Source organism: Macrobrachium rosenbergii, chromosome 30, assembly GCF_040412425.1.
Source record: "Macrobrachium rosenbergii isolate ZJJX-2024 chromosome 30, ASM4041242v1, whole genome shotgun sequence".
Taxonomy (NCBI): Eukaryota; Metazoa; Arthropoda; class Malacostraca; order Decapoda; family Palaemonidae; genus Macrobrachium; species Macrobrachium rosenbergii.
This window is the reverse complement of record NC_089770.1, coordinates 15,471,001-15,498,500: the sequence shown is the minus strand read 5'-3', so window position 1 is coordinate 15,498,500 and position 27,500 is coordinate 15,471,001. Positions and strand designations below refer to the sequence as shown.

Here is a 27,500-nt window from a genome sequence, read left to right as displayed (position 1 = left end):
TTATTAACCAAATAAACATTCCTGTACTTCAATTTACTAAAATCAATGTTAAATATAAAGTTAGAGACGCAAAACCCTCTCAGCAAATTCCCCAAACAACATGAAAGTAAATCTCCTTAACAGCCACAACAGCGACAGCTGTTTTCGTCTGTTTTTGCTTTCGAATTCTCCTCAGAAAAGGCTGCTGGAAGAGTCATCGGTCACCCATCTGCTCTAAGAGAGAGAGAGAGAGAGAGAGAGAGAGAGAGAGAGAGAGAGAGAGAGAGAGAGAGAGAGAGAGAGAGGATGATGTAGCAGACGTGTACAATCCGCTTCCAATAAATCTTAATTGCGAACGATTCATCAGAGAGAGAGAGAGAGAGAGAGAGAGAGAGAGAGAGAGAGAGAGAGAGAGAGAGAGAGCATCATCATGGAGAAAGGAGGACCGCAAGTAATGGATCTCTGTAATTAAAGTCAGGTATAATACAATAAGCAAATATGTGTCTTCATGAATACAAACAAGTAAAAAATGCGTCGAAGTTTCTTCGGCGAAATCGAGTTTTCTGTACAGCGTATAATCAAGGTCACCGAAAACAGACCTGTTTTTCGTTGGCCTCGGTATAATGCTGTATGAGCTGCGCCTCATGAAACTTTACCCACGGCCCGGTGGTGGCCTGTCCTATATCGCTTCCAGACGCATGATCATGGCTAACTTTAACCTTAAATAAAAAAAAAAAAAAAAACTACTGAGGATAGAGGGCTGCAATTTGGTACGTTTGATGATTGGAGGGCGGATGATCAACATAACAATTTGCAGCCCTCTAGCCTCAGTAGTCTTTAAGATCTGAGGGCGGACAGAAAAAGTTCGGACGGACAGACAAAGCCAGCACAATAGTTTTCTTTGACAGAAAAAAATTAATAAAAGTATTAAAATCGCTTTTTTAAAAAAATTAGTATATCAAAATATAAATGTATTAATGAAAAACCAAAAATAAAAAATAACTCGAGGAATTAAAAAAAAATACGTATATACCTCAATACCGAATTAAGCATACGACAAATAAAACTATAACTAAAGTAATAATTACATTAAAAATGTGACTAAAAGACTAATGATTGAAAATCAGTAGTGAATAAGGAAATGTGGAGTCATACCCCAAAACAATATATGCAAATAAAAAAATGGAAAAATAATTTAAGTAAATAAAAAAATGTAAACAGAATGGCCAACTAATCAAGTCCCTTTATTCAATCAAAAAAGTGAAATTCAGTCATTTCATAAAGATGAAAATAATATATGAACTTATTAGTGTACAATACTGGCAAAAATGCCAGTAATTATCAATGATAAATTATAACAAATTCTTACTAAATAAAACTTATAAGATTAATTTCAGTCAGCTGCAAAATTAAACCAGCCGCCACCAGATGGCATCATTAACATGAAACGACAATTCGAAGACCAGTAGAACGCAACGGAAAACGGCTGGTGGTGAAGTGGGGGCGGATAAGCGCTTCCCCAAAAGACTCTATTAAAGAGTCGGTGGAGCGGAAAATCTGGGTGAGTGGGAGGTGATTGGCGCTAGACTGGCGCTTGCACCGAACGTAAACAAAAGGCTGCTGGGTCAGAGTGGGTTGCTATGAGAACCACTTGATTAAAAAGATTTCACGTTTTTTTTTATTTGAATAATGCAACTCCAGGTCATGGCAGACATTCCTCAGAGATGTCTGTTGTTTTCCCTACTTTCTGAAATGAAAATGAAAATAAAACAAATTACTTCCACCCTACAATAATACGTGCCTTCAGGACATAAGCAATTTATCCCATGCATATCACAAACAGGTTGAAAACAAGTTAATGAGTGTAAGTTCAAAACCAACATTTGCCAAATGCTGGATACTCATATTAAACACCGGTTAGGTCTACCAGTAAATTGTAGACTTTGTATTCAACCAGTTTGCGAATAGAGATAAAGGACCCAGATTTGATCTTTCAAAAATTTGGCACTGTCCAGGGTGGTAATTTCTAGGCTGGCCTTACCAGTAAGGTAGCTTTTAATAGTTATCAGCGTCCCAGAAGAGCATTAATGGAAAAAACCGAAGATTTTTAATAATTTTATTAACTTAACTAACTGAGAAGATTATTAGGTTAGATTGGCCTGCTGTAGACACAGCTAATAAAATGGATGTATATATGAATTAGCACCTTTATGTGGTAAGAAAATAAAGACTGGTCATATACTGAAGGTCTAATTATTTAATATCCTCGTTAAAACTAAAACAAATTTTCAGGTGATTTATTCACTTAAGATAAACACATTTCCCAGTTCAGCGGAAAAAACTTGATATTCACCTTTACCTGTACATTTCACATTACGAAAATGATAATCCTTTTTTATTTTTTAAACGGGCCTCTTGGCTACTTTGAAAGAAAATTACACAGATCCCCTGCATCAAAACCTTTTAAAATTGCCAAAAAAAAAAAAAAAATCAAAAATGAAACATAAAAACAAATAAATAAATTAAAAAATCAAAATATTTCACACATTCCTGCGACTCAAAACTAAAATGAAATTTCACAAAACTAGAATAAACTTTAAAAGTGCAAGACCCTTTTCAAAAAAACAGGACTTAAGTACCTCGATAATTCATAAAATAAATATACGGAGAGCTAATAGCCTTTCCGGACGAGAGAGAGAGAGAGAGAGAGAGATAAGAACACTTCACACGAACTTTCACTTAACTGACCATCTTTTTTTCCTTACTACATTTACAAGTGATTGCTGTTTACAAGGCTTTTATGACGGGACGAAATTGTCTCTCTCTTTCTCTCTCTCTCTCTCTCTCTCTCTCTCTCTCTCTCTCTCTCTCTCTCTCTCTCTCTCATGCGTAAATCGTAAAACATATTGATAAGAGAAACAGAAAACAGACAAGATCTTTAGCCTTTAGTCAAGGCATAGTATACCCAAAATAATAATAATAATAATAATAATAATAATAATAATAATAATAATAATAATAATAATAATAATAATAATAATAATATACGAAAAAATTAAATACAACCTACAGAGCATAAGAAATAAATAATAAATAAGCAAAAGGTACATCAATGTGCAGCTAAATACAAGTAGACAAAAGTAAAGCACTTAAATACAGCATATGACCTTGCAATATAAAGCGAAATATTTCTACATTTAATCCTCTCGAGTACAGAGTTCAAAATGGCGTACCAGTCATAATCATCACGAAATATCAAGATACCATCTTTATTCAGGTTGTATTACTGAGCCCAAGGAAGCAGGAACGTCACGTCCTTGTGCTGCCCAGGCTCGAAGGACACAAGAAATGAACTGAAGGTAAATTATCCAGGTCGACCCCACGGAATGAGAGGTCGTGTTGCTCAGCCTCAGAAAGCAGGATGTCACGTCCTTCTCCTGCCCAGCCTCGAAGGACACGAGAACTGGACTGCAGATGTTTTTACGTGACCCAGGTCAACCCCACGAAATGAGAGGTCACGGAACAGGTCAGGAACTGACTGACACTGCTTCGCCATTGGACAAACAAATACAGTGACCGACTCCAAACAGTTACGTAGGGGTTGAAGTGATATAAAACACTTAGATATGAGTCTTGTGTACAAGTACCACTTGTTGCACTAAGGGGCCTTGACACATGCGTGCGCGCGCGCAAACACACACACACTCACAAGACCACTTAGCAACAAACGAACCGGCTAAACAGATAGATAGCACCTGATATGATCCACCTTAGGCACACTGTAAAGACGCCTTATAAAAATTTGAAGTCGGTATATAACTTCAGTCAATAATAATAATAATAATAATAATAATAATAATAATAATAATAATAATAATAATAATGGTGAAAAACTCACGACGTATGTGTATATATAAATTTGGAAATATATACACACTTAAATGTGTAGATTTTTTACCATTTTAAAAACTCTTGTGATGATGAGATTTTTACATATATAATAATAATAATAATAATAATAATAATAATAATAATAATAATAATAATAATGATGATGATGATGATGATGATGATCATCATCATCATCATCATCATCATCATGAAAAGTCCACACTGATATATATAAGGGTAAATAAAAATTTGGAAACAAATATAAAATTACATGTTTTGATTTTTTTTACCGTTTTAATAACTCTTGTGATTATGAAATTTTTACATATAATAATAATAATAATAATAATAATAATAATAATAATAATAATAATAATAATAAGGACCAACGCCTGGACATACCTACAGTCATACGACCTCTAAATAAGAAGATTACTGATGGGGTACCTAACCGGTTCCTTTATCTAATGCGATATTTATGATCCCAGTAGGAACCAGTCCTTCTAGGATGCGAGATAAAAGGAGAACACACTAAGATGTGACAGGATTCTGGAAGTCCTTGGCTGCTATACACACACACACGAACACACAAATACACACATAAAAAGGCAAGACTATCTAATTCATTAATAATGTAGGTAAGGAACAGATCCACAGAATCGCCTCTTGAAAGAAGGAAAATTATACTGATCTGGGAAAACGTAAGCCGGATGAGAAGGCCAGAGCTTGGCAGTAGGTGGAGAGAAACATACAGCCACCGATCTGGGCAATTCGAGTCTCTCATTACCAGAGTAATTTTAAGCAGGATTTGAACTGTAAAATTAAAAAGGTCAGTTACCGCCAAGGAATGATTGCATCACAGCTCTTCACATTTGTAAGTAATTCACTTTCCTAAGACTTCGTTAATCCTACTTCTTCCTCAATTCAGGACCAGCCTTCTCTAAAGAAGGACGGAGAACGCCTCGGCATTCTTACGTAAGGAGAAAGATTTTCCTAAACAGGCTGTTAGGCATCTTCACAGAGTGGAAAAACCTTCCCTCCTTCGACAGAAAGAACAAAAACACGAGATTCTTAAGAAGGGAGACGACTGAACGTCCAGTTATCAAACTGACTCACTGACTAGCTAGCCAGTCAGCTAGTCAGCTACCTAGCTAGTCGACCTTGACGAATTATACTTACCGCATTCTGCTGCCAACAATCGAAATATCTCTCGTGTCTCTACAAAAACTCTCTGACAAGAAGGAACTCAAGACGACACTGAAAGTTTCTCCATTACTGGAAGACGACCACATGATATCTTTAAGATATCCTGCTGGGGGTGGGGGGGAAGGGACAGTTAAGGAAAATCCAAGCCCTGGGTGGCTTTTAAAAACTCACAACACAGTTATGTGACTGTTGCGAAGCTTTAGAATCAAAGGCAACGGATTCTTGTTCCTCTTCCAGCTGCTTATAATGCTGCAGAGTGGTCCTCTGTAATGGCGTCTAGTAAACCCACGCCTGAGATGCTGGTATTATTAAATGCTTATTGCCTTTGAATATTAATGAAAGGGTCCTTCCTATCTCCGGGTTCTTTAAGGGCGTGGGGTGGTTCACACCTAAAATAATGAACTTAATAAGCAACTAGCAGTATCCTAGCTCCATCTATTGTGCATTATAATATTTGTGATGAATCACCTTCTCGAATACAATATGTAAAGAATATTTGTTATATGCCACCTTTTCAAATACAAAACCGCCAGAATGTTTGTGATAAATCGCCTTTTCGAATATAATACGTCAAGAATGTTTTTGATAAACCACCTTTTCGAATACAATACCTCCAGAATGTTTGTGATAAATCGCCTTTTCGAATATAATACTTCAAGAATGTTTGTGATAAACCAGCTTTTCTAATACAATACCTCCAGTGTTTGTGATAAATCACCTTTTCGAATCCAATGTTTGATATATCACCATTTTGACGACAATACCTCAAGAATACAGTAAGTCTCACTTTCTTACTTGAGTACGAGAAACAAGATGACATATCACGTACATACACACAAGGAGAGAGAGAGAGAGAGAGAGAGAGAGAGAGAGAGAGAGAGAGAGAAATGACTGCATTCACTTGGCAAACGGGTTTTTCGTGCAGACGCCTTTTTTTTTTTTTTTTTTTTACGTGCGTCGTTTCCCCACGAATGTGTTCTGTCTTTGTGTGTGTGTGTGTGTTTGTGTTCGTGTGTCTGTAACACTCACTCCTGGTGGAAAATCAACAAATCAACAATAGGCCGATTTTGATTGGTTTCCCAGATAGGTATGAATTCCCCCTTCACCCTCTTAATTAAACAAAGTCACCTTTTAAAAGCGGACACACCTGCACATTAGCTCTGGGGCTCAACTAATCTCGTGAGAAAATCCAAGCCAGGTACTTTCCTTTGCCTCGTTCTTTGCAAAAAATGAATTCGGCCTTTTTCTGGACACACGCAAAAAAAAAAAAAACACCTCTAAGTCGACGGTATTTTTTGCTTGATGTTGAAGGGCAGATGGGGTAGGAATGGTAAGGGTGTTGACCCTTTTCTTTGATTAATGAATAAACTGGTGGCTGACTACTAATAACGACCTGATTATTAAGATAAAATTAAATGTCCAGAGGTTAAGTTGCTTTATTAAAACTAAATTTCTAAAACGATTTGGGACTATAATATCTGTCACAGGCCTAACCTTCCAGGAAAATGAACCAATTGGGACTACAATGTCTGTTTTAGGCCTAACCTTCTAGGAAAAAAACTGAACCTACTGGGACTATAATGTCTGTTTTTGACCTAACCTTCTAGGAAAAAAACTGAACCTACTGGGACTTTAATGTCTGTCTTATTATAGGCCTAACCTTCCAGAAAAAACTGAACCTACTGGGGCTTTAATGTCTGTCTCAGGCCTAACCTTCTAGAAAAAAAAAAACAACCTACTGGGGCTATAATGTCTGTCTTACTGCTAGCCTTCCAGAAAAAAACTGAACCTATGGGACTAAAGTATAATGTTTGTCTTAGGCCTAACCTTCCAGAAAAACTGAACCTGCTGGGACTTTAATGTCTGTCCTTAGGACTAACCTTCCAGAAAAAAAAAACTGAACCAATTGGGACTATAATGTCTGTCTTAGGCCTAAAGATCCAGAAAAAATTATCCCAATGCCTATCCTTCCATAAACACCTATGTCAACCATTTTCAAGAAATATCAATTTAAAAGCAAGAAACAAAAAGTAATTAATATATTAGTAACGTATTAACATATACGTCTTAAGTTTCGACAGATTAGCCTAACTAAAAAAAAGTATATTATTCAAAACACCTCTAATTCCAAACTGTTACAGATTTTCAACCAAAACATTATAAATATTATCATTACAATTATTACCGTCGAGAGAAGCCTCCTGGTAACTTCTACAAACATTACATTGCAAAACATGCATGGTGTTTTATGTCTGGTGTTGCAACTCAGGAGGTTAATGGTTTTAAACCATGTCGAAATCAGCAACACGAAAATATGAAAATATTTGCGCACGGAACTGCTCTTGCAAAGTGAACTTGGCGTGAACTGTGCATACAAAAACTGGCTGGGTAAAATTAGCATAACTGCTTTGATTATTGAGAATACAGCTGAAATACTGATGATCTTTTCCTTAACGTTCAATATAGAATAGGTCTAGAAGTTAATGAACTAATGGATGAACGGTATATAGGCCTACAGTGAATTAACAGATGGACATTGGCTTTTAAAATAATTTTCATAACGTTCCATATCGGATGAGCCTAAATGTTATGAACTAATGGGTGAGAGGTAGATAGACCTAAAGTTAATTAACAAATGGATAGTAAGTTTTATAATAGTTCACTTTACGTTCAGTATCAAATGAGCCTAAGTGTTATTGCAACTAATTGGTGAACGTTACACAGGCCTACAGTGAATTAACAGATGGATAGGAGTTCCATAATCATTTCATAACGTTTGAGCCTATATTTTAAATGAACTAATGGATGGACAATACACAAGCCTGCAGTTAACATATGGATATTGATTTTTGACAAACAACCTCTTCATTGTGGAAATGAACAACTGACCTTAATGTACATTAAGATCAATCGAGGATCTGTGTATATAACAAACTACAACCATTTATAACACTCAATAATAAACAACATATCATAAGTCTAAACAATACGTCGCGATATCCGATACTGGAACAATCGGCCATGACGTCACCAATCTCATGGCGCCATTTAACTTGTCAACAAGGAAACTCCCAGAGATATTGAAAATGTCACCCATATTAAAACGCAAACCCAATTTGTTCCATATTTAAAATAGCAATATGTAACGGGGTAAATCTCCAGTAATCAGGCAGTTATCGAAACGGGGATTTAATGGGAAGTTCAAGTTGGTAATACGCTCAAAACAGTAGTGCTGCCATATGAAGAACCATTTTTACTTCGGTTTACACTTTACTTCAGCCTTGGCGAGTGTTTCTGTAGCCCACGCCCGAAGGTGACGGCCAAGAAAAACGGAAGTAAGGATAGGTAAAAGTAAATGCGAGTGATTATCTCTAGATATTTATGTAAATATGGCAAAAAAAATGACGCTGAAGATAATGGCGGGCGTTCAGGAGGCGTGCGTAAGATTTTCCCGCCAAAACCGTGTTTCCCACGTGCTCAGCCTTTCTTTTTTAATTGACTGATGGGCTAAATACCTCATAATATCTTTTGCTAAATGAAAAGTGAATTCACAAACACTTGAATTGCGTCGTTAAGTGGTAGTGAGAGATTGAATGGAATTTTCGGCCGCGCGGATTTAATCGAAGTGGGTGTTAAAATTCTCATTGGGATTACTGAATTTTCTTCCTGAACAAGTTATCGGGATATAAGTGCTTAAGAAAATCAAGTGCCAAGGAGGATGGTAAGTGTTACAGAATTACTTTTGTTTGAGTGTATTACTTGTAACTGGTTTGCTGGTAATGCTAATATTGGTGTTAAGTAACCTGTTTTGGGTTTCTCTCGGCCGTTATAAAATTTTGTTTACAGAGTAATATTTCGCAGTACAATTATTTATTAGAGATACTGAATAGTTAAATACAACAAATAGTATGTTAAGGGCGGTTATAATATCTACATTACGATAGACCACTCGAAAATCAACGGCTGGCTAAGGCAGAAATTAAGAGAAGCGAAAAGCGTTTACCGACAAATACGTAAGAAAAAGTGAGAGTTCTCTTGACCACCTTTCAAGGTCAACAAACAACAGTTCGCTTCGCCGCCGAGTGGGTGGAGAGAGAGAGAGAGAGAGAGAGAGAGAGAGAGAGAGAGAGACCAATGACCGTTGCCTTCTCTTTCTCTCTCACAATACCGTCCGTCGTCGGCTAGACTTATAAGTAAGTAGCCTTTTACCCAGACAGCCTGAGCCTGGAACTGTCTGCCTGTCTTCCTGCGCTGTTCCGCCATGGTTTAAATTCTCTCTATTTCCGTTTCCTTTCGCAAAATTCTTTTAAACGGTTTCCGCTTGCCTTTTGGATAATGGTTATCAACGGTTTTTTCCATTGTCAATGCGAAACGCCTCGTAAATCGTTAACCGTACTGAATTAGTTACGAAATGGTGATGCTTTTGAAAAACCAACCCACCGTCTGACCAACGGAACACGCTTTGCCTTCCCAGATAAAAAAATACCTACAAAATATATACTTACAAAAGGCACTTTTAGCGCTGCGTTCGTTATAACGTTATAGGATTGTAGCTACCCGCTTTTTTTTTTTTAAGAACTTTTACTTATGTAGCAAGAGATCGAGATCTTAACCTTCCCGTGTTAGTCTATTGGTGTTGCGTATTTCTGCTACGGTCTTGGTTAGAAAACTGTAGAGAGAGAGAGAGAGAGAGAGAATTGAGATATTTATTCACAATTTCAAATGTCTTAGCCCCTCCACGTCAATATAAAAACCCAAATTAATACTAAATATCAAAGTTAAAATGACTAAAAACAAGAAATATACAGCCACCACCTGACTCGGTAACAGATCTGGACCAAAGATAGGGCGTACCTTCTCTCGTATACACCCATTCTCTCTCTCTCTCTCTCTCTCTCTCTCTCTCTCTCTTATATTTTCCCTCCAACGACTCTTGCCTACTGTAGCATAAAATCGCTCCCACAGGGTCAAGGGATAAATCTAACCCCGTAGGCCTAACTAGGGGGGAAGTTAGGTTTGGAACCTGATGGTAAACCACACCGACTGGTACAGGATTATATTATACTTCTTGCTTGGTCTTTACACACGTACACCTTGGATACACTTCGATACACACCCTACCAGCACACCTTGGATACATGCATATACACTAGACTCCTCTGGTCTTCTAACGGACGAATGAAATATACTTTTGTTTACATGGCGTGCATAGGCCTAAGGCTTACCTGGCAACAATGAATTTTTTTTCTTTTATTTGAAATTGACAGACAGTACTTTTCATTATTTGGCTGACATATTTCTATTAGCAAACAAAAATGCAAGTTATGCCTTTGTAAGTAACTTTGAAGTACTTCAGATAAGCCTAACACAGATCGTTTTGTATCAATTAATACAGAATTCACTATAACTTAGACCCAGTATAAATACTTGTAGGATAATTATATGTATGTATATATATATATATATATATGTGTGTGTGTGTGTGTGTATGAATCTAACATCACCCCACTGAAAAAACTCAGCAGGGAAGATTTGTACGTTTACTGACTATAGCTGCAATTATCATAGGCCTAACAGATCTACTGGGGTTTCAGTTAATATCAATAGGCTACACAAAAATTAGATTCTTCATAGCGCAGTAAAGTAATAAGGATTTGTCTGTAGATGAAAAATCCTATGGATTTCTTTATTTTGCCTTGTCATATTACATATAACTCAAAAAAAAAAAGGGGGGGAACATTAATCACCCCATGGCCTCGAATTCTGAAGGTGAGACGCCAAGGCAAAGTATGCGATCATAGCTAGGTTGTAAATGGCGGAGAAAGTGTTATTGCAATGAAAATATTGTGCACATTTCTTTTTTGACTGTATTTAACTGTATCACGTTCAGTCTTGTATAATAAACTGCAAAACCTGCTGTAATTCAAGAGGACCACCTGTATGTACATGGCTTCCATTACTACCTTATCCTAAGTTCATATCAATCACGAGTTCGCCTAATCTTGTAGACCTACCCCAAAGTTTTAATGATCCGGGGAAAGCCTTGTCAATTAAGTAGGCCTAAACCTTGAAGGAGGGTTGGTTAGTTTGTTGGTTAAAGAGGCACAGGCTGCTTAATTGGATACTGGATACTACCGCAACATCTAAACCTCACTCCAAGATTAGATTCGGCCAGAAAGAGCGAACATAAATAAATTTTCCTTTTTCTTGGATGTTAGGCCTAACGGAGCCATCATGTGACTATTGGTCCACTAAATTTCAGTGCTCTCTCTCTCTCTCTCTCAGCAACGCCTCAAAACTGTCCACTTTCCTACTTTGCGAATACACCGACCTACAGTATCGAACAATTCTAATATATCCTAATTCTTTTTTAAATTAATAACAGCATTAAAATAATCCTTACATTTCTGTAACATGTACTATTTACAAAGTATTTACAATTTCACCTATAAAGAAGGTGTTCATTTTGCACCATCTTGATAAGACGTATTTGGAAAATTTAGTTTACATCAAATAATATTTATTCTTCAATTCACATCTAAGTTATCATCTCTACTTGCCCAAACTGCGTTATATTATTCAATAGCTAACAAGGACATTGTGCTGTTTTGTCTCTTAGTTCTGAGATAAAAGTCTAACATTAAGGTGTTCATTGGTTCGTCACATTTAACAACAATTTTTTCCAAAAGACCCGTAAACCAACTCCTCATCGGCTTGATAAATGGACAAAAAATACACCACATCAAATGGCTCTTTACCTCTCCACACTAAATACATAAGTTTTTTTTTTTTTTCAAGAGCCCAGCAAAAGGAAGAAATAACGAAAGAAAGGAGACCATCAATAAAAGGTTAAGCAATAAACAAGTGTACAGAGGCTGTTTGAATGTTTAGCGTTGGGACCGTCTTCTTTATAGGCTAATTATGGATTCAAGTATTTGAGTGCATTTCTATATATATATATATACATATATATATATATATATATATATATATATATATATATATATATATATATATATATATATATACACACACACAATGTGTGTTTTGTATGTTTCTCTACTATAAATATAATATATATATATATATATATATATATATATATATATATATATATATATATATGCATCTGAAAATAGAGTATACAGTATATTTCTATATATAATATATATATATATATATATATATATATATATATATATATATATATATATATACACATAACATGTATATATATGCTACTTTGGTTTATCTATACGCGTCACCTACTTCGAGGTGCTAGTACTAAACATGGCATAAGCGCGTTGGGACGCCGTGTTTAGTACTAGCCCCTAAGGATCAAAGTATTATAGACACCCATTTCTATATTGTGTTGTCCACAGATTATTATATTAATAAACGACATCTTCGTGCGGGGGTCTACTTTACATTTACCATACGGTGTTTAGTACTAGCACCTCGGAGTAGGTGACGCGCAGATAACAAGCCAAAGTAGCGCCTCCACATTTATCACATAATTCGTCTGATTTGATACTCAAAATCTTGAGTCTTTCTTTTGTTGCCAAAGTTTCAAGAAACGATACACGGGTCCTTTTTTTTTTTAATAAGAATCAATAAATTTAGGTTGAAATGCGACCAAACATGAGACCGGTTATACAAGGGATATTTCTCTCCAACAAGAGGTGTATGGGGAGGTTTCAGGACTTTATACACACGCTTAGCTTTAACTTTAGGGAGTCCACTTGAATTACAGTTTTTCATGGCTGTATCAGTTATTTGCTGATAATACGGCGTTAATGTATTTGAAACAGAATAGCACCCTTTAGCGGCAAACAAATTACTTATCTCATTTTTAGTTATACAATGTCAGGGAGTATCCGTAGCCTACACTTCTAATGTGCTACTATATCCATGAAAGTGCATGAGAGTAGGCTATAGCAGCCGATTTGTAGTAGCCTATAAATTGATTACCAATACCACCTTCTCTTACATCAATATCACCTGTTTTGTCTACCCCGTAGGAGGGTAGGACCGTCAGTGCACCTCATGCGGTGCACTGTAGGAATTACTTAAGGTTCTTTGCAGTGTGCCTTTGCACCCTAGCTGCAACCCCTGTCGTTCCTTTTACTGTACCTCCTTTCATATTGTCTTTCTCCCATCTTCCTTCCCACCCTCTCCTAACAAATGATCCATAGTGCAAATGCTTTGAGGTTTTCCTCCTGTTACACCTTTCAAACCTTTAACTGTCAATTTCCGTTTCAGCGCTGAATGACCTCATTGGTCCCAGTGCCTGGTCTTTGGCCTAAATTCTATATTCAGTTCTGTTTTGTCTAGGTACAACGTTTCACGCTTGATAGGCTGGTACATTCCGTTCCAAATGCACCTGAACACCTCTCTCTCTTATCATTTTGGCCAAGTTTCTTGACAGTGGAAAAATATGACTCATGTGCGACACTTTACTTAAAACCATAACATTGATGATGAAGGCTTTTTGATATATTGATAAAAGTCTGTTGGATAATAGACGAAATCTTACACTCATTTTACTGATAATATTTTCCCCAATTTTTTTTTTCAGTATCTTCATAGTCATTGCAAAAATAAACACCAAATATAGTACCATCATTTCTAGATTCCAGCCAGGCTAGGGACCAGACATTTCCGTTCTTCCAAGCTCCAAGACCCATTATACAAGCTTCATTCCGATTCAGCTCAGCGCCTGTAGCTAATTCAAATTTCTTGATGACGCATCCTAACAGAAACTGAGAATCTGTGTGTGTGTGTGTGTGTGTGTGTGTGTGTGTGTGCAATTCCTAGAAACCTTCCATTTTCCCACGTTGCGAATACATAAGCCTACAGTGTCAAATACTCAATACACCCTGAGAAGTAGCAGAAAATGGGCAGATTTCCAACTGTGGAGTATTCGGCCAGTAAGTTCTCTTTAGGCCTATTTTATTTAGGACGAAAAACCCAACAAATCGTCTGCCGAGATCTCGGGAAATCCACGAAAATAACCCACGATATTTACGACAATTTAACGAGAGAGAGAGAGAGAGAGAGAGAGAGAGAGAGAGAGAGAGAGAGAGAGAGAGAGAACGTCAACGCCCAGTTTCAGCTTCACGTAGAGAACATTAGACGAATGTTTGTTTGAATATAGATGTTTAAAACGGGGTTTAGGCCTACTGGATTTTATATCAGAAGAATTAGTCTTATATCGCTTACGTTATAATATTTGTACAACACTTTAATCAAATTATTTACCCAGTGCACCATTTAAATCATGCTTTAATCACTTACATCATGCTAGAATCCCTTAAATCATACTTTAATCGAATTAAATCATACTTTAATAGATTTAAATCATACTTTAATCGATTCAAATCATACTTGAATCGATTTAAATAATACTTTAATCGATTCAAATCATATTTGAATCGATTTAAATAATACTTTAATCGGTTCAAATCATACTTGTATCGATTTAAACCATACTTCAATCTATTTAAATCATATTTTAATTACATAAATTATACTGTAATCTATTTAAATCATACTTTAATCACGTAAATCATACTTTAACCAATTTAAATCATACTTTAAATCACGTAAATCATACTTTAATATGTTTAAATCATACTTTAATCGATTTAAATCATACTTTAATTATTTACGTCATACTTTATTTAATTTATACTTTAATCAATTTAAATCATACTTGCATCGATTTAAACCATACTTCAATCGATTTAAATCATACTTTAATCACGTAAATCATACTTTAATCGATTTAAATAATTTAATCACGTGAATCATACTTTAATCGATTTAAATCGTACTTTAGTCGGTTTAAATCCCACTCTCATCGATTTAAATCATACTTTAAACCAATCTTTCCAAAAATCGATTCCTAGTCATTGTACTATAAACCCGCACGCAGATGGCTTCCAGTCCGATAAGACTATTGGAGAACCAATCCTTCGCTATTTGTTGATCCGAGTTTGTCACTTGGCTGATCTGGGGATGTCCCAGCTGGTTCCCGTTTAACACCAGCTGAAAGAATCTATTTCCCCTGCTCTCTCTCGTTCTCCCTCTGCAGATGGCTGGGGAAATACCCCCTCAGAAGCTCCCAGAAGCTTTGCCAAATGGCGCCTCCCGGTTCCTCCCGAAATGCGAGAACTGATCTTAATTTTTCTTGAAAAAGGCTGTAACAGGGGCCTTTATTATCGTCTGGAATTGGTTTCGATACCAGACTTCGATACCTGGGGGATGTATGAAACCAAAGCCTTCTGATCCATGAACAGTTCTCAATCGGTTTCAGAGAGAGAGAGAGAGAGAGAATTACTCTCTTTGTAATTCATCTCAGAAGCAAAGAGACTAACAGTTTGGCTATTGGTTTGTCTCAACATACAAAAAAATTTGCTGAATTTGTCTGCAGAGAGAGAGAGAGAGAGAGAGAGAGAGAGAGATATGCTGAATCTGCCATTCATCTCAAGAGGCAAAAAACAAACAGCTTGACTATTGGTTTGTCTAAAAAGCAAACAAAAAACATGTGGATTCGTCTGCCATTCCTCTCAGAGGCTAACTAACAGCCTGGCTATTTGTTTGTCTAGAAAGCTTTAAAAAATCAGCTGAATTTGTCTGTCACATAAGCGAACAGACAATCGACCTGACTATTTGTCTGTTTCAAATGCAGACAAAAAAACAGCTGAATTTTGTGTCACATAGGCTAACAGACAAACGCCCTGGTTATCCATTGGTCTCAAAACCAAACAAGAAAACAGCAGAATTTCTTGGCTGCTGAAACAAATTCTTTCTTATCTCACAAACTCCTCTGCTAAATCTCGCGGATGCTCAGTACAGGTGAACCTGGTTAGGAAATGTTACACAGTAACTGTTTACAGGTGTGAAGATTATAGATTCTGATCTCTTATTATATAGCCTATAGGCTATACGTACTGTAGACTGCGATCTCTATTATATATATATATATATATATATATATATATATATATATATATATATATATATATATATATATATATATATATATATATATATATATATATAATGGCCTGGTAGTTTAGTCGTAAAGGCACTCTCTCTGCTGCTAAGACAATCCTGGGTCGAATCCGGAGGGGGAAGGGGCTAGAACTTTACAAAATTTGCATGTTCCCTTAAAATCTAAACTGTCTCTCTGTACACCTACGATCTTGAATGATGTACGTACTATTCAGTCGACTGCAGTGGACTGAATCCAATGTGTATATGTTTACGAGGCTTCAGCTTCGGCCCAAAACACTATCCGAGAATAAACAACCACGAAAAACAACATTCTAGCTAAACAACCACAAATAAACAACATTCTAAAAGCTCTGTTGCCTCAAGGTGACGGACAAGTTCTGCATAATTTACTCTGAATGTTCTGCGTGACTGGAGTCGACTATGGCTAGGTTAATCGATTCAGCTCCACGATTGCCCTTTTTTTTTCTTGCACTCTTCACGGTAAGAGAGACAGAAAGACAGTTTACTATGAAGGACAGAGAGGAGACATTGCTAGCCACTGGGAAAGACCGACAGGAGATATTGCTAGCCACTAGGAAAGAACTAGAGGAGATTTTGCTAACTACTGGGAAAGATCGAGAGGAGATATTGTTAGCTACTCTGAAGGACAGATGAGATATTGCTGGCCATGTGAAGTACAGAGAGATGTTGCTAGCTCATTAGAAAGACAGAGAGGAGGTTATTATTGCTAGCTACTGGGAAGGACTCAGGAGATCCAGTTGGCTACTGTTGGCTATTGTATGCAATACAAAATACATTTGGCTACTATAGGCAAGACAGGAATACAGTTGGCTACTGTAAGCAAGACCGGAATACGTTTGCTGCTGTAGGCAATATGAAAATACAGTTGGCTACTGTAGGTAAGACAGGAATACATACAGTCGGCTACTGTTGGTGAGACAGGAATACTGTTGGCTATTGTATGCAATACAAAATATAGTTGGTTACTGTAGGCAAGACAGGTATACAGTTGGCTATTGCAGGTAATATAAAAATACAGTTGGCTACTGTAGGCAATATAAAATACAGTTGGCTACTGTAGGCCATATAAAAATACAGTTGGCTACTGTAGGCAAGAGAAAAATATAGTTGGCTACTATAGGCAAGACAGGAATACAGTTGGCTACTGTAGGAAAACACAAAGATACAGTTAGCTACTGCAGGCAAGACACAATAAGCCGAACTGATTTTATCGAAAAGCCAGGCTTGATATAAACACGAAGAATTAAATCAGAAACAATGCCAAATATAAATAAAAAAAAATTAATAAATAAAGTTTTTGTTTCCTCACTTAAACCCAACATTCAACTGCAAGAACAAAGAACAATTTTGTCCACCTTCTTACTAAAAAGAAGTTTATTTTCGTCCCATAAACACCGTCAATTGTAATTCTTTTCGCATACATAATGCAATATATAAATTGCATATGTGTACCAAGAATAAATTCCAGCAAAGCCTGGGGGTTTCAGGTGTCTTTTCGGAGGGGGAAAGGGCAGGGAGAGGGGTAGAGGAAGGGGAGGGGAAGAGTTGGAGGTGAACGGAAGCAGGTCCGGCAGGTAACTGCATTTTGTGGACAGGTGTGTGTGTGTGTGTGTGTGCATATATATATATATATATATATATATATATATATATATATATATATATATATATATATATATATATATATATATATATATATATATACCTTTATGTCATTATCCTGTGATTGTGGGCATTTTGAGAGAGAGAGAGAGAGAGAGAAAAGTACCTCAACAAGACCTTATCATTTAGCCTATAATTAGAATTTTATATATAATATATATATACACACATATTATATACTACACCCTCAGCTTCGACCCACAAAGGTCAACTGACCATCAGGTACCTCATTGTGAGTACGTTTACCAACAAAATCACAGTGGGTGTTTAGAGTCGTCACAGAGAGAGAGAGAGAGAGAGAGAGAAGGGCGGTCAAGGGCTGCTGAATGTTTGGTGGTGTAACTTGTGTCCCAAAACCTGTCCTGTAAAAGAAAGAAGGTCGGTGAGGGTTACGTTCGAGCACCGTGACGGGCAGAAAAAAAAAAAAAAAAAAAAAAAGATGAAGAATCACGCCTTGAAAGGTGTTGGGATTTTTCCATAAAAACCCTCACAACGAACATTTGTCAGTGGGTGCAAATATCTTTATTATTATTATTATTATTATTATTATTATTATTATTATTATAGGAGTATGGCGCAATTGGTGGTATTGATTACTTTGCTAAATAAATCACTTTACACTTGACGTTTGGTCCTGTAAGCCTCTCTCTCTCTCTCTCTCTCTCTCTCTCTCTCTCTCTCAAATGAAATCGTTAGGTGTTATAAAAAATGATTTCTGAAATTCCGTTTTTTTCTCAAGTTGGGTCCCCTAAACCTCAGGTTTTGTACAAGAATTCAGTTCGACATTGCTGTTGCTAAGAGAAATTACTTGTTCATTTCTGTTCAAATTCGCTTTCAATTTTACGTGGGAGCTCTAAGCGAGCGTAGGAGGGAGAAGCTGCATTCTCCCATAATCCCACGGAGGACAATGGGGCCAAAGTATCGTCCCCAATTTTGGGACAATTTTCAGAGAACTTAGTCCATTGCAAAGCAGGTGTGTTTGAGGGCGGGAGAGCAGATTAAACTGAGTGTCTGTGTTTACCTGTTGTTAACTGTGCTAGAGCTACCCGGCCCCCCACCCCCAGGGAATAAAAAGAAGTGTTAATTTTGTAGTCAGGTGCCCAAATAATCCTTGAGGCGATTAGGAACGAAATTGTGCTTTTGATTTTGTGGAGTGGGAGGATGGGGGAGAGGTGCGGGGGGGGGAGTAGGGTGGTACCTGGATACCTGTCATCATTAATGAGGTATTTCTTTTCCTTTTTGCCATACTGTGACGTTATATCAATTCTTTGTGTTTTATTTTTTTTATTTTTATACACTGGTGAAATTTTCATGTGTTATGTTCATGGCCTAAGTGCGAATCCTAAGCGTATGCAAATAATAATAATAATAATAATAATAATAATAATAATAAATAATAATAATAATAGGTCACATTCACATGATACATGCATCACGTTAAGAGGTCATTGTGGTTAATAATAATAATAATAATAATAATAATAATAATAATAATAATAATAATCTTCAATCTGCAGTGCCTCCAAAAACTTTAGGTTTAGCGAATTTCAAAATTTTAAAATAATAAAAACAATAATTATCCCTCTGATCACCCACGGAACAGAGTATGGGTTTGGCAACCTCACACCCCAACATTTTACTGAAAACCGGAAATGTAGAAGCACCTAGGACCTTGGGTAGCCCAGGCACCTCCAGGTGCCACGCCCGCGCAAGGGAAAAAGGATGTAGGCGAAAAAATAATCATTATTATTATTTTTCAGAAGATAAACCCTTCTGCATATGGGACAAGCCCGCAAAAGGTCCCACTGACTTGAAATTCGAGCTTCCAAAGAATATGGTGTTCATTTGGAAGAGGTTAAAGTTAAGTATACCTTAGTTTAACCAGACCACTGAGCTGATTGACAGCTCTCCTAGGGCTGGCCCGAAGGATTAGATTTATTTTACGTGGCTAAGAACCAACTGGTTGTCTAGCAACGGGACCTAAGCTTATTGTGGAATCCGAGCCACATTATGGCGAGAAATGAATTTCTATCACCAGAAATAAATTCCTCTTATTCTTCATTGGCCGGTCGGAGATTCGAACTCGCGGCCAGCAGTGTTAGCTGTGAACGGAACCCACCCGCCCAATGAGGAACTATTTGGAAGAGGTAACAGAGGGTAATATGAAATGCAGAAAGAAGGGGTTATTAAAAAATTAAAAAATACAAATTAATAAATAAACAGATAGAAAAGTAAGTTATTAAAAGTGAAAGGAGAACTGTTTTAGGGTAGTAATGCATTGCACCTTTGCTTGAACTTTTCATGTTCCATTTGTACAACATCCTCAGGGAGACTGTCCCACAGTGTTATGTAATCCAGATAGACTTCAGTCCCTGAACACTTGTCCACTTGTTCAGTACAGACAAAGAACAACACAAAGACGCCAGCCAACGTGAACTTCAAAAGCACAGGATAATTTCCCACGGTTTATTTGCGCTGACAACAGACTCGTGAGAATACAGTATTAACCTAGACAGTGCACACACGACACCACAGAAAAAAAAATTGCCGCGTGCGCACGCGCGCATTTCACATGTACACCTTCTGTGTCCGTGTGTTTGTGCGTGCCTGTTTAAATGGAGAACTAATCTACGAAAAACGGAATGTATATATATATAAAAATATAGTCAAGAAAATATATATATAGATATATTTTGATAAAACATATATATATATATATATATATATATATATATATATATATAATATATATATATATATATATATATATATATATATATATATAAATATAATCATCTTTCTTTTCAAACAGCTGGACTTCTTACTTTAAAAAAAAGTAAGGTCAATTCCTTTCTCAGATAAAAATTACAACACTTCATGTTATCGGTAACAGAGAGAGAGAGAGAGAGAGACATTCATTCTCGTCCTAAAAGAACAACCTCGATCTTACACCTACAGTACGTGTTCAGTAATTGCTGTATGACCTTGGCGAATAGCTTCACATCCTTACTTTTACTAATTCATCACTATCTTTAATATATACGATCTTTTACCAATGAGGCCATGATTTACCTTCTCGAGGTTACAGTTAAGACCAGAGACGAAGAAGAAACGAAAACAGAAATGGATGAAATGAGAGAGAAAGAGTGGGCATTCTGACAACGTTCTTCTCAGTACCCAAAAGAGATAGCGGGCGTGCCGAAGAGATCTTGCTACTGGTCAATTAATTGGGTGTATTAGCCCACGTAGATTAACACATGGTGCCCAGTTGTGCTATTCTGGAGTAACTATTCCTTTTTTTATTCGTATGGGTCTTGACTGATTCAATTCCGTCACTGGCGTGACAGTTTCTGTGGTACATATGAACACTAATTCGCAGAAGCCTGCTCAGCAAGTTAATAACCTATATCCTGTTTACATATTCAAAATGCTAATATATAATTTCTGCCATCTTTACCCTTAGATGGGGTTGGACCCCAAGAGGGTACTGACAGTCTTTTTGGGCATGAGGTTGCTGGCCTATACCTGGCTGCAACCCACAAGAGTCGGGTAGCTATTAGATACATAAATTTACTGCTTAGGTCAACAGGAAATAGTCTAAGCCCTCAAACATCAACTAAGGTCTCCCTGTGCTAGGGTAACAAAGTTGGTATACCGTTGGTAATATAAGAGAGAGTTAGGATGATAGTCTATTAGTAGTTAATTCCATTCAGTGGTACACCTGAGCAGAACTCTCTTGCCTTCTTTGGGTCTTGGTGGCACCACTCAATCGTGAGTATCAGCAGCCCACTGGCACCACGAGTTTCTTCAGTGGGTGACTGGTAGGTGGCTTAGCCTGGCCCCACGACAGAAATTGAGAGGGGTCAGTAAAGAAGCACATTAAGCAAAACAAAGAGGCAATCGCTGAATCCACTAAGTGGTTCATCTGCATACCTTTTCAGAAACTGGACCAAGGTACACGCCGAAAATGACGTGGAAATTCAACACACACACGAAATAAATACGTGGATGCAAACTGCCTGTTTATACAGGATACAGGGACTATCTCAATTCAGATCATTACACAGAGCTTTGGAGAACCTGCTAAGCTTACATTACCAAGCTGAGAGCTTACAAACAGTCCAGAACTTTCCAGGAAAACTTAGGAAATAAGAATGTAAACAAAACTAACTAGACTAAGCTATTCCTTGCCGTATCGACACCGTCTCAATTATTCCCATCACGGGAACATCCACCACCCCGCAGGCCATAAAAATTTCCTCTCCCCCATCGTTAGGCTTATACGAAAGTTCCCTTGATCCGTAAGGCCTACAAAACCCCATAGACTATATATATATATATCTATATGTTTTGCACTGAGGGGGAAATGGCCTTGAAAAGGTGTATTGGGGAAGAACGAATGGGAAAAGGTTTAGGCCTAACTTTTTCATTTACTGATATTATTTAGGCCTCCCCTTTTTCTTGTACTGATGACTGAATATTAAAACCAGGGTTTCAAATTTATTTAGGAAACTTCTAACTCAGAATTTGACTCCACTTGCAAATAGTGAAACCCGAAAGTTTAATTAGAATGTTTTCATTAGTCTTGTTAAACGTCTTTATAATAATAATAATAATAATAATAATAATAATAATAATAATAATAATAATAATAAAGTTGATCTGCTATGTGGAAAAGTCAGTGTAACTGACAAACACAAAACCATTAGCTAATAATAATAATAATAATAATAATAATAATAATAATAATAATAATAATAATAATGTGGATTTTCTTTGTGGAAGTCATTGTCACTGACAAACACAAAACCACAAGCTAATTTAAACCAACCATCACCTCGCGTCGTTTACTAGCATCAGGTTTAATACTACTTGGTTTGCTAGGAGTTTTATCTTGGTTACAGCAAAAATGTGGCACAGCCTGCCCAGTGCAGTTGAGGAATCCTCTGGCCTACAAAATATTTTAGAGAGAAACTAATTCATTCCTGCTGACGGCCTGCTCTCTGCTGCTGCTGCTGACGTCTCCTGAATTTCAGGTGTATCGGTTTTATTTCATTTTCAATTCCCTCATATTTATTTATTTATCTATTTACCACCTTTTCCTCTCTCTCTCTCTCTCTCTCTCTCTCTCTCTCTTCTCCACCTTCTTTGGGGCGATTCTTGAAAGCAGACCTCGGCACAAATCTGAATACAGGTACTATAAAAAGCCCTCTTGGGTTTATAAAATATGTTAACTCTGTCCATAAATGGGTTTACAGATGAAGATTTAAAAAAAGAATTAGGGTTTTCAGCTAAAGAAAGCAAGAAAAAAGAAAGACGGAAAATAAAGGAAGAAAATGATCCCAAATTGAGGGAAAAAAATCCACTGCAGAGATTTTTTTCCACGGGTAACCAAAACCCTAACAAAGAAATAATTAACGCTGGGAAAAAACCTTCAGACCTGAAAGTGTTTTTCGTCTCCCAGACGACGCCGCCGTCGCCAGACATGGTCGACATTCCCCAATCGAGCCATCGGAATTTGGACCTTGTGGGAGGTACAACCACCCCCCCCAAACCTATAACCCCTTCCCCCCCTGGAGAGAAGGGAGGTGGGGGGGGGGAGTGTCGCCGCATGGCTATCAGTGGGTCCTGGGCTATCCTAAAGCTAGCTCAGATCTTCGACACGAATGTCCTTGTGCTGTTGATCTGCTCTATGGATAGTTGGGTAAAACATTCTCTCTCTCTCTCTCTCTCTCTCTCTCTCTCTCTCGCTCTCTTGAATAAAACATTTTCTCTCTTTTTTGAATAAAACACATTATCCCCTCTCTCTCTTTTTAATAAAATATTTCTCTCTCTCTCTCTCTCTCTCTGTAGATTAAAATACACTTTCTCTCTTGAATAAAATACACACTGGCTCTTGAAACACACATTCTCTCTCTCTCTCTCTCTCTTAAATAAAACTATCTCTTTTTTTAATAAAACGCATTCTCTCTCTCTCTCTCTCTCTCTCTCTCTCTCTCTCTGTAGATTAAAATACATTTTCTCTCTGGAATAAAACACACATTCTCTCTCTCTCTCTCTCTCCCTTCCATCAGGTAGTACCAAAATAACACCCAGGTAAAAAAAAAAAAAAAAAAATTCGAACCTCAGTTGGATAGAAAATGTCACGCGCGGTTTGATAACGGTCACCGGTCAAGGATTTGGGCGGTCGACGACGACAACGTCCGAAAATAAAAGGTCAGTTAGAGTGGAGTGACCTTTTTCTGCTGGATATTGTCTCCTGGATGACCTAACTCTTTACACCATGTGTGAGGGTTCGAATTCCGCTATGGAAGGGAAAATGTATTTATTTCCCCCACAGGATTCAAGGCTTACGGGGAAAATGTAAAAGCTACTGAAAATAATTTAATCGCCTACAGTATAGTGAGTTTAAATATACTGTAACTATAAATCCCAGTCATCCCTATGAGCAATGGCGTCAGTGACCCAGGCAGCTGCAACGCCAGATAACCCATCCAGTTACTTACTTTAACAATGCACTTCTACACTTAATTATTTACAAGTATACAACTTTAACCAACAATTTTACTAATACACAGAACAGAAATCTCACTCAATCATTGGAATAAGACAATGCCCACCTAATTAACTTACAAGTACACAGACTTTAAAATCAGTATACGTATACACAGAACATCCAGAAACGATCAGACACTGAAATCATGAATAAATCGTGAATAAACGATGAATATATGAATGAAAAAAACAAAAACTCACCCCATCTTCATTCAGATCAAATCCTTGCGCCTTTCGCCAGCGCATCTTGGAGCATGGCACTTTTGTCCTTAAGGAACTCTTACGTAGAAGTCATTATCGCGTCTTACTCTCTCTTTCTTTCTTTCTCTCTCTCTCTCTCTATCTCTTGCTTACTGCTTCAAATCTTAGCTGTCTCGAATTTTCAAACTTTTTGTTTATTTTTACATTTTTTTTATACAAATTTTCGGGAGTCCTCTCACCTAATGAATCTGTTGTTATTTTCTTTGGTACTTATATTTTCGTATACTTTTCCGTTTACGAAATTAACACCAATTTTGTTAAATCCTTTTTTTTATTTTTACTCTGGAATAAGGAATATGTTAAAATATTTCATCAGTGTAGTGGAAATGGATATAAATAAATAAGAAATGAGAGAGAGAGAGAGAGAGAGAGAGAGAGAGAGAGAGAGAGAGAGAGAGAGAGAGAGAGAATATATATACTGTAGTATCTCCTACTATAATAATAATAATAATAATAACTAATAATTTCTTAGAGTTACTGAATATCCCCAGCGTTCATCCCTATAAGGCTTTGATGTAGACACCACACACACCCCACCTCCCAAAGCCCACCATCAACTAGGCTTTCCTCCCCACCTCCCATCCCACCCATGAGTCCACCTTCCCACCCCGAAAACCCAACCCGCTTCTAAACCCGAGTGGTTGAGAAAATGGAATGGTTGAAAACCGGTTCCATTTTCCCTTTCGATTTCAACATGGATGGGGTGTTCAGCTCTCTCTCTCTCTCTCTCTCTCTCTCTCTCTCTCTCTCTCTCTCTCTCTGCGAGCAGGATGAGATAGGAACGGTATAGGCGAGTTTCCTTTCCTAATACGGTATGGATAATCTGGGTGCTAGTCAACTATTGTGGGACTTAGCTGATGTGAGAGACGAGAGAGAGAGAACAAATTCCTTCAACTTCCAAATCAGTCGATTATATACTTGAAATGAAAGCTACAAAACGTGGAGAGAGAGAGAGAGAGAGAGAGAGAGAGAGAGAGAGAGAGAGAGAGAGAGAGAGAGAGAGAGAGAGAGAATTCTTCCTTAGGAGAATGAATGGGGTCCATCTGTCAAAGGTTGACATCAGCCCCAAATGCATTTTAAATACCAAAGGAATTTTCCGAGTCGATTACTTGAAATCTAAACCTTAAAACGTGGAGAGAGAGAGAGAGAGAGAGAGAGAGAGAGAGAGAGAGAGAGAGAGAGAGAGAGAGAATAAATTCCTTGAACTTCCAAATCAGTCGGTTACTTGAAATGTAAACCGTAAAACGTGGAGAGAGAGAGAGAGAGAGAGAGAGAGAGAGAGAGAGAGAGAGAGAGAGAGAGAGAGAGAGAGAGAAGTAAATTAATTCCTTCTACTAACAAACCAGTCGCCTGCTTGAATTGTAAACCTTAAAACCTGATCCCTTCCTTCTAAATCCTTTGTAACCCCTACTGATATTTGCATTCGACCCATTATATGGTGATATTAATGGCCCCTTCCAGACCATTAAGGGCCACCAAACCATTAAGGGGCCAATGGGGGTCCGACAGGGCCATTGTGGATGAGCTATAGTGTCCCAGTGAAACGACCTTCAGGTTTGTTTATGTGCTATGTTCATTAAGTCTGTTTGTGTGGCTGTTTTTGTTTGTGAATACCATGTGGCTGTTTTTCAACTGCATCCTCTAGATAACAGCTTGCGTATGTATACGCAAAATCTATCGTATGTACGACCCTGTATACCTGTATCTGTAGACACAAATGTTGCTTACAAACAATTATACATCTACCGTTCGTGTGGCCCTGTATACACAAATAAGCTCACTGGAGCAATGTTTACTACCTCTAGGAAGATACAACGCATAATTTAAATTTTACGATTTGCAAATGAGAAATTCAGCATCAATAAAAATAATTGACGCAACATCTTAAGATAAAAAATAGAGCCCATCTGATTGCAATTGCGGTTAAACTACAGTCATTTTCCCACGTATTTGTGTGAACGTTAATTGTACCAAGCAATCAAATGATAAGTAAGCGCTTCGTGAGGTACCATAAATCAAGTAGAGAGAGAGAGAGAGAGAGAGAGAGAGAGAGAGTCTCTCAAAACAAGTTCCATTCATATATAGTATATATGTAAATATGTATATAAAATATGCATATATAAATAAATATATATGTATATATATATATATATAAATATATATATATATATATATATATATATATATATATATATATATATATATTATATATATATATATATATATATATATATATATATATATATATATATATATATAATGCGTGTGTGTGATTAAGATCACACCTGTACGTGATTTTTATACATCCAACACCACAAAAAGCAATTGTATATAAATTCTGACCGATGTCAGCTTGACTGCTGCATTATTTCATTCTCAGAGGACTGATACAAACTGGTAGAAATCCATTATTTATATATATATTATATATATATATATATATATATATATATATATATATATATATATATATATATATATATATATATATATATATATATATATATATATATATATATATATATATACATACACAGTATTGCTAGCAAGACTACATACGAACGAACATACAGACCAAATAAAAATAAAGACAAAAATACGAAAAATGATAAGTAAAGCAAGTAACACCTTATCTAAAGGCAGACCTAAGCCATTAAAAAGCTCTGCTGACGAAGGATTGATTATCTGCGGAACAACAAAGCGTCGAGATGAAGTGAGAACAACGTCAGAACAACGCAGGTCTATGTACATCTGACGATGGGCGTGGCCGCTGCACAAATATTACATAGGCACATAGGCAACGACTGTGGGACAACTGAATACCTCCCAAGGGAACCATCTGGGCCAAACACAAATTTAACAAACATGGTTAACTCATTCAGCATAATTATCCTCAACGCACA

The 27,500-nt window shown here is 36.9% G+C and overlaps 1 protein-coding gene across 13 annotated transcripts in view; it reads right to left on the bottom strand.

Annotated features, from left to right (window-relative positions):
- The window catches only part of LOC136855094 (sodium-dependent dopamine transporter-like), a 119,267-nt gene that overhangs the window by 72,163 nt on the left and 19,604 nt on the right, over positions 1-27,500 (bottom strand). For 4 of the 13 annotated variants that reach the window (XM_067131913.1, XM_067131915.1, XM_067131920.1 and 1 more), the window contains exon 1: positions 24,538-24,715. The exons of 7 other annotated variants lie outside the window; for them this stretch is intronic. In XM_067131913.1, the coding sequence (XP_066988014.1) occupies positions 24,538-24,582 (45 nt within the window). In that variant the 5' untranslated portion in view covers positions 24,583-24,715. Of the gene's footprint in view, positions 1-24,537; positions 24,880-27,500 lie in introns of those variants that run through there. 2 more of the 13 variants (XM_067131922.1, XM_067131923.1) reach the window with 1 other exon arrangement.